Below are 12,306 nucleotides of genomic sequence, written 5' to 3' on the forward strand. Positions count from 1 at the left end.
TCAGATCCATTCTGTTCCAATAACATTTAGCAGGTTAGGACCTTCTCTAAAATCACCTATGTTATCGAAACAGAATGGATTGGAAACCCTACAAAGCGCATAACACAAACTTGGATGTCACTGCGACTGTCATCCAGGTCCATTTTGCTACATTGGTATAACACTCGGCTGTGCACATAGAGTCTTAACCTATACCTGGAGATGTAACCTATGCAGGACAGTATACTGAAGTGAACTCTCTATATATTGGGGGAATGTACACCAGAATAGTTGTAGTGCATGTGCCTTATTGATGTCACTGTTGTGCCATTTCCCTCTTTCTATGTCCCGCTTGCCATTTTTTATGAAAGTGGGCAGTGTGGGCCGGGGACTCTTCAGCCTGACAAGTTTATGATTTTGGAGAACACCAGACTAAATAAATTGCCTCCATTGTGCTTGAGCCTTCCATTGGTTTTTCTGCTGGACATCCTGTACACACTGAAGGTATAGACATCCAGTGGAGGCTTCTGGCAGGTCCTATATAGTGGCATCTGTCACCCATAGAGATCCATATATAGAAAAATTACATACACTGACCCATACCACCCAGAAGCTGAAAGGACTCCCTTATGGCCCCCAAAAGGTGATCGAGGACCTATGGACATGCTGACACTTGCAGTTGGAAAAAACTGACCTTCAGTCCAGAGAATGGAGCAGACTGAGGACTAGCTGAGCGCAATGTCTGGTGAGCTCCACCTGGTATCCCACCCCAAATCCAGAACTTAACCCTGTCCTGACCTTCTATAAATCTCCTAAGAAAGCAGAGTGGTAATGGTCTACCAGAGAGGTGGAGATGCCATGTGTGATAGACCAGCCAAGGAGATGACCCGACCATTTTCTTCCATGTTGTATTTTTGTAACAATAAACTTTATTGAAAATCCAAATTTATACAATAAAAGATAACAATAATACGAGTACGGCTCAACATCACGACATCCAGCTTATAAGAGACTTGTTCTCAGGTCACAGTAGATCCTGGCTCAGCAGCTTCTCGGTACCAGATTCTGGGGGCATCGGTAAATATAACATGACATTAAAACAAGGACTTGTTTTTGGGAGTGGGACGAGGTTACGCTGCGGTCAGTGGGACTGTCCTTCCTTGTGCCCTTCTTTCTCTTGCAGAAAATGCCCTCCTTTAGAGTAAGTTCTCCCTTATCCTCTGTAGGGCATATCCTCCCATCTCTAGTAGATCATATCCTCATTTCTCTTGTAGGACATTAACCCTTTTCTTGCAGAACATGTCCTCCCTTCTCTTGTAGAGCATGCCCTTCTTTCCCTTGTAGAGCATGTCCTTCTTTCACCTGAAGATCATGTCCTACCTTCTCTTGTAGGGCATGACCTCCTTTAGATTATGTCCTCCCTTACCCTCAGTAGAGAAGGCCCTCCTTTCCCCTGTAAAGCATATCCTCCCTTCTCTTGTAGAACATGCCCCCTTCCCTTGTTGAGCATATCCTCCCTTCTCTTGTAGAAAATCTCCTCTCTTCCCTTGCAGAGGATGTCCTTTCTTTTCTTGTAGGATGTCCTCTCTTTTCTTGTAGACCTCATCTGATCTGTGAGTCCTAGACACAGTAGACGTCTCTGCTGATAATTCTCCTACAATCAGCAGATGCTCAGATGACTATATCACACGGGCATATAAAGCAGCACCTTGTACTATCTGCCTGGATCTGAACTTTTGTACTGGGGTGTACTGGAGGACATTATTCTCAATGATATCAGAGATTACATCAGACATCATGAGATGATCATCTCACTCTCTCTGCTAGACCTTATCCAGAACTATCTGACCATTTAGTCTCTTCTGCTGGGACTTAGCTATAAGGGCGCAGAGGTAGAAGTTGCACCCACACCTGGAGAGATCCTGAAGGTGCATAAGGAGACCTTGGTGTTATAAATGACACATGGTAGGTGAGGGGTCTTGATATTCAAGTAATGACTCTGTCTGGATTCAGTGGAAAAATATCTGCTGAGTGGAAGGAAGCCGAGAACAGGATGGACCTCCATTCCCATCATCACCTCGTGTCTGTCTCTCACATCACTCTCGTCTCATCACTCACATTTATCTCATCACTCATCCTCTGTCTCATCACATCACTCTCATTTATCTCATCACTCACATTTGTCTCATCACTCGTCTTCTCTCTCATCAATTGTCTTCCATCCCATCATTCGACTTCTCTCACCACTCATCTTCTGTCTCATCAATCATCCTCTCTCATCACTCGTCTTCTCTCTCATCACTCGTCTGCTCTCATTACTCGTCTTCTCTCATCACACATCTTCTCTCTCACCACTCGTCTTCTGTCATCACTCATCTTCTCTCATCACTCGTTTTCTCTCACCACTCATCTTCTCTCACCACTCATCTTCTCTCTCATCACTCATCTTCTCTTTCATCACTCGTCTTCTCTCACCACTCGTTTTCTCTCATCACTCGTCTTCTCTCATCACTCGTCTTTTCTCTCACCACTCGTCTTCTCTCATCACTCGTCTTTTCTCTCACCACTCGTCTTCTCTCATCACTCGTCTTTTCTCTCACCACTCGTCTTCTCTCATCACTCGTCTTTTCTCTCACCACTCGTCTTCTCTCATCACTCGTCTTTTCTCTCATCACTCGTCTTCTCTCATCACTCGTCTTTTCTCTCACCACTCGTCTTCTCTCATCACTCGTCTTTTCTCTCACCACTCATCTTCTCTCATCACTCGTCTTTTCTCTCACCACTCGTCTTCTCTCTCATCACTCATCTTCATCTTCTCTCACCACTTGTCTTCTCTCATCACACGTCTTCTCTCACCACTCATCTTCTCTCTCATCACTCATCTTCTCTCTCATCACTCGTTTTCTCTCACCACTCATCTTCTCTCACCACTCATCTTCTCTCTCATCACTCATCTTCTCTTTCATCACTCGTCTTTTCTCTCACCACTCATCTTCTCTTTCATCACTCGTCTTCTCTCACCACTTGTTTTCTCTCATCACTCGTCTTCTCTCATCACTCGTCTTTTCTCTCACCACTCGTCTTCTCTCTCATCACTCATCTTCATCTTCTCTCACCACTTGTCTTCTCTCATCACACGTCTTCTCTCACTACTTGTTTTCTCTCACCACTCATCTTTTCTCTCACCACTCGTCCTCTCTCACCACTCGTCTTCTCTCTCATCACTCATCTTCTCTCACCACTCGTCTTCTCTCTCATCACTCATCTTCCCTCTCACCACTCATCTTTTCTCTCACCACTCGTCTTCTCTCTCACCACTCATGTCCTCTCTCATCACTCAGCCAGCATTTCATCATTCAGCTGCTCCAGAACAATCTCGTAGCAAATTGTGGGAAAAGTTTAATAGGTTGGGATTTGTGATCTCATTGCTCTCGTAACTCTTACCCTTCCTGATGGCTACGATGTCCTGAAATGGGTGATGACTGTGGTGAAGCGATAACACCTAATGAGACAAGATAAGACCCCAGAAGCCCAGTAGAATGGACCAGCAGCCATCATATAACTTTACCTTCTCTATAAATATATAAATAGACTTTTTCTGCGGGTTCCAGGGTGTGAGGTGCGTGGACTGAGAGTGATATCTGATCTGGATAATACTGTACATGTGGTCATCATGCTATATCCTTAACACCTGACTCCTTCACATATATCAAAATCTTATAAACTATACATAGTGGAAAGCTGCAGTGCGGGGGCCTTGGCTGTGTGACTCGTAACTGGTGCATGGTACATCCCATCTATTGAATTAAGGTGGGGGTCACGTAGGGTCTCAGACCTTCATGTCCTCTCTGAAGGAGGAGACAATGGGTTTGCTGTAAATATTCTCTGCTCTCCATCATTGTATGTTTATGTAAATGAGTATTCTTATGACAGACGATGGTGAGAAGATCCCGCCTGGCTTCCTGACCAAGTATTCTACGTTTGGTGGTCACACATCCACCTTCACTTTTCATTAACCAGCGGTGATCCTAGTGGACATTCATGATGACACTAGGAGGCTTCTGATGGACGGGTTACAGTAACTTATAGGCGTCTGTCATTAGAGAACTCCTTCAACAAGAAAATACTCCTTATGTATGGTCACACACAAGAACATTGACTGCACAAGACTGTAACCCACCACTTTAAAACACCTATAGACCTTCGCTGGGTTGGGTATTCACTTCCTCACCAGATGTCACCATGGTAGGAAGCTACGTACACCCTGGTAGGACCATACATCGAGGTTCACAAACATATATAAATATCTGGACGGCCAGTTTCTGGTCCTCAGCTGTGAGAGTCGTGGTGATGGGGTAACATCTGTAAGTGGTTTTATCACGGGCGTTACTGAATGAGTGAGGTACATTGTGGTGTTAATACTGATATCACAGGCTCGGTGATGTTCTGCAGTGCTCTCCAGGGCTCATTTTTGAGGGTAAGGTTCCCCCCATATTCTTCTCAAGCCCCTACAGTTGTCACAGCTGAAAGTCCTTTATACTGATGAGGAAAACACTTTGTCCCTCCTCTAGCTCCTTAGTAGGACGGAACCAATGTGGTCTATTCCAGGTCTGCTTCCCCTTCGTATAGGAGAATGCCATTAAAGATTGTCAGGGGTTCATCAGAATAAGCCAGACGCCCGGTCACCAGGTCGATACAGATGGTGTCCCCAGCAGTCAGCTGCAGGATAATGTTGAAAACTGCCAGGGCACCGGGGGGCGTCTTGTCCTCCACTAGAGGCTTCTTCTCGAGACCCTCCGGCTGGTAGCCTGCCGAGTCCACACGTGCAATGCCGGTGTTGGATTTGGAGAGGACAGCTTCGATCTTGTCATCTTTGTAGCCAGTTAAAATGGCGCTGAAGAAGTATCGGCCAGCCACGGGTGCAGTGAATATACCTGCCAGGAGAAAAAGGGAATTGTTACTGGACGGATCCTATATTGTTACTGTCCTAAGAAGTCCATGAGTCAGAAGATCCACTGGATGATTAATAAGAGGGGTCTCATGTCTGTGACGATCCTCCAGGGGTTTTATTGAAGGGTATGTCAGCATTGGAGGTTATTGTACGGGATCCGTCAGTATCAGCGGTTTTATTACAGGATCCGTCAGTATCAGGGATTTTATTACAGGATCCGTCAGAATCAGTGGATTTTATTACAGGATCCATCGGTATCAGGGGATTTTATTACAGGATCCATCAGTATCAGGGGTTTTATTATAGGATCTGTCAGTATCAGCGGTTTTATTACAGGATCCGTCAGTATCAGGGATTTTATTACAGGATCCGTCAGAATCAGTGGATTTTATTACAGGATCCATCGGTATCAGGGGATTTTATTACAGGATCCATCAGTATCAGGGGTTTTATTATAGGATCTGTCAGTAGCAGAGGTTTTATTACAGGATCCGTCAATATCAGGGATTTTATTACAGGATCCGTCAGAATCAGTGGATTTTATTACAGGATCCATCGGTATCAGGGGATTTTATTACAGGATCCATCGGTATCAGGGGATTTTATTACAGGATCCATCAGTATCAGGGGTTTTATTATAGGATCTGTCAGTAGCAGAGGTTTTATTACAGGATCCGTCAATATCAGGGATTTTATTACAGGATCCGTCAGAATCAGTGGATTTTATTACAGGATCCATCGGTATCAGGGGATTTTATTACAGGATCCGTCAGTATCAGGGGTTTTATTACAGGATCTGTCAGTATCAGGGATTTTATTACAGGATCTGTCAGTATCAGGGATTTTATTACAGGATCTGTCAGTATCAGGGGTTTTATTACAGGATCTGTCAGTATCAGGGATTTTATTACAGGATCTGTCAGTATCAGGGGTTCTATTATAGGATCTGTCAGTAGCAGAGGTTTTATTACAGGATCCGTCAGTATCAGGGATTTTATTACAGGATCCATCAGTATCAGGGGTTTTATTATAGGATCTGTCAGTATCAGAGGTTTTATTACAGGATCCGTCAATATCAGGGATTTTATTACAGGATCCGTCAGAATCAGTGGATTTTATTACAGGATCCGTCAGTATCAGGGGATTTTATTACAGGATCCGTCAGTATCAGGGGATTTTATTACAGGATCCGTCAGTATCAGGGGATTTTATTACAGGATCCGTCAGTATCAGGGGATTTTATTACAGGATCCGTCAGTATCAGGGGATTTTATTACAGGATCCGTCAGTATCAGGGGATTTTATTACAGGATCCGTCAGTATCAGGGGAATGTATTACAGGATCCGTCAGTATCGGGATTTTATTACAGGATCCATCAGTATCAGGGATTTTATTACAGGATCTGTCAGTATCGGGATTTTATTACAGGATCCGTCAGTATCGGGATTTTATTACAGGATCCGTCAGTATCAGGGATTTTATTACAGGATCTGTCAGTATCAGGGATTTTATTACAGGATCCGTCAGAATCGGGATTTTATTACAGGATCTGTCAGTATCGGGATTTTATTACAGGATCCATCAGTATCAGGGGTTTTATTACAGGATCCGTCAGTATCAGGGATTTTATTACAGGATCCGTCAGTATCAGGATTTTATTACAGGATCCATCAGTATCAGGGATTTTGTTACAGGATCCGTCAGAATCAGGGATTTTATTACAGGATCGGTTGGCACTGGGGGGGGAATTTTTATTACAGGATCTGTCAGTTTGGATTGTTTTACACAAGATCCATAAGTATTGAGGATCTTTTTGCAGGATTGATCAGATTCATTTTCATTGGTCAATGGATGGAAAACTGGGTAAATTTGTTATTATTTTTTTAAAACCCATTTAGATTAATAGAAGTCACCAGACCTGACCCAAGTCTCCAAAGAAATCTGTCTCAATAGATACTAGTCTACAATGATACCTGTTTGTAACGACACCCGCCTCTAGAGAGACACGCCTCCAGAAGTACCGGCCTCTAGAGACACACATCTCCAGAAGTGCCCACCACTAAAGACACCCATCTCCATAAGTACCACATCTAGAGATACCTGCCTCCAGAAGTACCGGCCTCTAGATACCTGTGTCCAGAGGAAGAAGCTATTGCTCACCTGATGATGCATCATAGGCGTTCCCATCATTTACTAGAAGTTTATCGAATGCGATAGTTCCAGGCTCTGTTAATGGGTAAGTGAGTGCGGCCGAGAAGGAGATATGAAGAACATCCAATGGCAAACCAATGGGACCTGAAATCACAAAAGGATATGTTCTATAGAAAGTGAATAGAAAAAACGTTATTTCACTGTGGTTTGTTAAGCTCTGACATGGGGCACCTGAAGGGGTGGTAACTCCCAAATAATATCTGACCCACTAGAATATGGACAGTGTTTCCTGTTCTCCTGTCCATGTATGTAATAATCTAGCGGTGATATCTGCTGTTCTCCTGTCCATCTATGTAATAATCAAGGGATGATATCTGCTGTTCTTCTGTCCATGTATGTAATAATCTAGGGGTGATATCTGCTGTTTTTCTGTGCATCTATGTAATAATCTAGGGATGATATCTGCTGTTCTCCAGTCCATGTATGTAATAATCTAGGAGTGATATCTGCTGTTTTCCTGTCCATCTATGTAATACTCTAGGAGGAGTAATATCTGCTGTTCTTCTGTCCATCTATGTAATACTCTAGGAGTGATATCTGTTGTTCTCCTCTTTGTAATAATCTAGGGGTGATATCTGCTCTTCTTCTGTCCATGTACATAATAATCTACAGTTGATATCTCTTGTTGTCCTGTCTATGTATGTAATAATATAGGATTGATATCTGCTGTTCTTCTGGTCACTTATGTAATAATATGGTGGTTACCGACTTTCTAGACCGTTCTCTGGCTGTACATCTTGTATATTCTTTAGTGTATTAGTCTCACCTTGTTCTCCTTGAAGTCCTATAAGAAAGAAAAAATCCCAAAATCATTTATTAGCCAAAGATTAAATATCAGTCAGATCTAGTGGTGGCCACAAACTCATCTATGATCAGAAGACAACCCCGAGCTGCAGCTTATAGACTCCACTGCCTTCCCTATGGCATATTCTTGAGGCTCCAGGCAATGGATGGCGGCATCTATGTATATCATACAGTCCATATAATGTTATATAACCCTATGTATATTATACAGTCCATATAATGTTATATAACCCTATGTATATCATACGGTCCATATAATGTTATATAACCCTATGTATATCATACAGTCTATATAATGTTATATAACCCTATGTATATTATACAGTCCATATAATGTTATATAACCCTATGTATATTATACAGTCTATATAATGTTATATAACCCTATGTATATTATACAGTCCATATAATGTTATATAACCCTATGTATATCATACGGTCCATATAATGTTATATAACCCTATGTATATCATACAGTCCATATAATGTTATATAACCCTATGTATATCATACAGTCCATATAATGTTATATAACCCTATGTATATTATACAGTCCATATAATGTTATATAACCCTATGTATATCATACGGTCCATATAATGTTATATAACCCTATGTATATCATACAGTCTATATAATGTTATATAACCCTATGTATATTATACAGTCCATATAATGTTATATAACCCTATGTATATCATACGGTCCATATAATGTTATATAACCCTATGTATATCATACAGTCCATATAATGTTATATAACCCTATACTATATTATACAGTCCATATAATGTTATATAACCCTATGTATATCATACAGTCCATATAATGTTATATAACCCTATACTATATTATACAGTCCATATAATGTTATATAACCCTATGTATATCATGCAGTCCATATAATGTTATATAACCCTATGTATATCATACAGTCCATATAATGTTATATAACCCTATGTATATCATACAGTCCATATAATGTTATATAACCCTATACTATATTATACAGTCCATATAATGTTATATAACCCTATGTATATCATACGGTCCATATAATGTTATATAACCCTATGTATATCATACGGTCCATATAATGTTATATAACCCTATGTATATCATGCAGTCCATATAATGTTATATAACCCTATGTATATCATGCAGTCCATATAATGTTATATAACCCTATACTATATTATACAGTCCATATAATGTTATATAACCCTATGTATATCATGCAGTCCATATAATGTTATATAACCCTATGTATATCATACAGTCCATATAATGTTATATAACCCTATACTATATTATACAGTCCATATAATGTTATATAACCCTATGTATATCATGCAGTCCATATAATGTTATATAACCCTATACTATATTATACAGTCCATATAATGTTATATAACCCTATGTATATCATACGGTCCATATAATGTTATATAACCCTATGTATATCATGCAGTCCATATAATGTTATATAACCCTATGTATATCATACGGTCCATATAATGTTATATAACCCTATGTATATCATACAGTCCATATAATGTTATATAACCCTATGTATATCATACGGTCCATATAATATTATATAACCCTATGTATATCATACGGTCCATATAATGTTATATAACCCTATGTATATTATACAGTCCATATAATGTTATATAACCCTATGTATATCATACGGTCCATATAATGTTATATAACCCTATGTATATCATGCAGTCCATATAATGTTATATAACCCTATGTATATCATACAGTCCATATAATGTATATTATACAGTCCATATAATGTTATATAACCCTATGTATATCATACAGTCCATATAATGTATATTATACAGTCCATATAATGTTATATAACCCTATGTATATTATACAGTCCATATAATGTTATATAACCCTATGTATATCATACGGTCCATATAATGTTATATAACCCTATGTATATCATACAGTCCATATAATGTTATATAACCCTATGTATATCATACAGTCCATATAATGTTATATAACCCTATGTATATTATACAGTCCATATAATGTTATATAACCCTATGTATATTATACAGTCCATATAATGTTATATAACCCTATGTATATCATACAGTCCATATAATGTTATATAACCCTATGTATATTATACAGTCCATATAATGTTATATAACCCTATGTATATCATACAGTCCATATAATGTTATATAACCCTATGTATATCATGCAGTCCATATAATGTTATATAACCCTATGTATATCATACAGTCCATATAATGTTATATAACCCTATGTATATCATACAGTCCATATAATGTTATATAACCCTATACTATATTATACAGTCCAAATAATGTTATATAACCCTATGTATATCATGCAGTCCATATAATGTTATATAACCCTATGTATATCATACAGTCCATATAATGTTATATAACCCTATGTATATCATACAGTCCATATAATGTTATATAACCCTATACTATATTATACAGTCCATATAATGTTATATAACCCTATGTATATCATACGGTCCATATAATGTTATATAACCCTATGTATATCATACGGTCCATATAATGTTATATAACCCTATGTATATCATACAGTCCATATAATGTTATATAACCCTATGTATATCATGCAGTCCATATAATGTTATATAACCCTATGTATATCATGCAGTCCATATAATGTTATATAACCCTATACTATATTATACAGTCCATATAATGTTATATAACACTATGTATATCATGCAGTCCATATAATGTTATATAACCCTATGTATATCATACAGTCCATATAATGTTATATAACCCTATACTATATTATACAGTCCATATAATGTTATATAACCCTATGTATATCATGCAGTCCATATAATGTTATATAACCCTATGTATATCATACAGTCCATATAATGTTATATAACCCTATGTATATCATACAGTCCATATAATGTTATATAACCCTATACTATATTATACAGTCCATATAATGTTATATAACCCTATGTATATCATACGGTCCATATAATGTTATATAACCCTATGTATATCATGCAGTCCATATAATGTTATATAACCCTATGTATATCATACGGTCCATATAATGTTATATAACCCTATGTATATCATACAGTCCATATAATGTTATATAACCCTATGTATATCATACGGTCCATATAATGTTATATAACCCTATGTATATTATACAGTCCATATAATGTTATATAACCCTATGTATATCATACGGTCCATATAATGTTATATAACCCTATGTATATCATGCAGTCCATATAATGTTATATAACCCTATGTATATCATACAGTCCATATAATGTATATTATACAGTCCATATAATGTTATATAACCCTATGTATATCATACAGTCCATATAATGTATATTATACAGTCCATATAATGTTATATAACCCTATGTATATCATGCAGTCCATATAATGTTATATAACCCTATGTATATCATACAGTCCATATAATGTATATTATACAGTCCATATAATGTTATATAACCCTATGTATATCATGCAGTCCATATAATGTTATATAACCCTATGTATATCATACAGTCCATATAATGTATATTATACAGTCCATATAATGTTATATAACCCTATGTATATCATACAGTCCATATAATGTTATGTGTTTGCAGTTGCAGAGATGCGGTTGGATTCTGCCCTTATCACATGACCTTATCCCATGACTATCCTATGACCCTGTCACAATATTCACCCCATATAACACCACTTCCATGCCGAACCCATAACATGTTCCCTAAAACTGGAATTCTGAAGTCTCACCTGGTGGTCCAACTGGTCCTTCCTTTCCAGGAGCTCCATCTTTTCCAGATGGTCCCTGCGGTCCTGGTGGACCTTGCGGCCCTGTTTTCCCAATTGGTCCTGGAGGTCCTGGTAGACCAGGGGGTCCTAATATAAAGAAATCAGGTTAGTCTTCATTTTGGATCCTGACACGAGGGTACTACAGGAAACTTCCATCTATAATAGTGCCCTGTTTAATATGCTCCACACAATGGAGGTAGATTTCATGGAGACCATCTCTAAATAGATGGACTCCCAGTTACATCTGCTTGGGGGTAATTCATTAGACCCCTCTGTGATATTCCCTTCTTCAACCTCAATATACTATATCAAGGGTAAAATGGGCAGTCTGGAGCATGACTCTATAGGGGCATCATCAAGTCACTAAATGTAAACCTACAATGGAAGTAATGAATGGCACTGACATTAGGACCGTGGAGATAGAAGGTCTGATGGCCAAAACTCATCCGCAACCGGTCAAACGGTTTAACAGGTTGGACCAT

The 12,306-nt window shown here is 38.6% G+C and overlaps 1 protein-coding gene across 7 annotated transcripts in view; it reads right to left on the minus strand.

Moving 5' to 3' along the window:
* Positions 1-903: 903 nt before the first annotated feature.
* EMILIN1 (elastin microfibril interfacer 1) overlaps positions 904-12,306 on the minus strand; it is a 49,603-nt gene continuing 38,200 nt past the window's right edge. For 2 of the 7 annotated variants that reach the window (XM_075269396.1, XM_075269395.1), the window contains 4 exons: positions 11,786-11,911; positions 7,909-7,926; positions 7,092-7,226; positions 904-4,913 (listed from right to left, as the gene is read on the minus strand). In XM_075269396.1, coding sequence (XP_075125497.1) covers positions 4,579-4,913; positions 7,092-7,226; positions 7,909-7,926; positions 11,786-11,911 — 614 coding nt within the window. In that variant the 3' untranslated portion in view covers positions 904-4,578. The remainder of the gene's footprint in view (positions 4,914-7,091; positions 7,227-7,908; positions 7,927-11,785; positions 11,912-12,306) is intronic. The other 5 variants (XR_012715354.1, XR_012715356.1, XR_012715355.1 and 2 more) reach the window with 5 other exon arrangements.

The sequence above is a fragment of the Leptodactylus fuscus genome, chromosome 3 (assembly GCF_031893055.1).
Source record: "Leptodactylus fuscus isolate aLepFus1 chromosome 3, aLepFus1.hap2, whole genome shotgun sequence".
Taxonomy (NCBI): Eukaryota; Metazoa; Chordata; class Amphibia; order Anura; family Leptodactylidae; genus Leptodactylus; species Leptodactylus fuscus.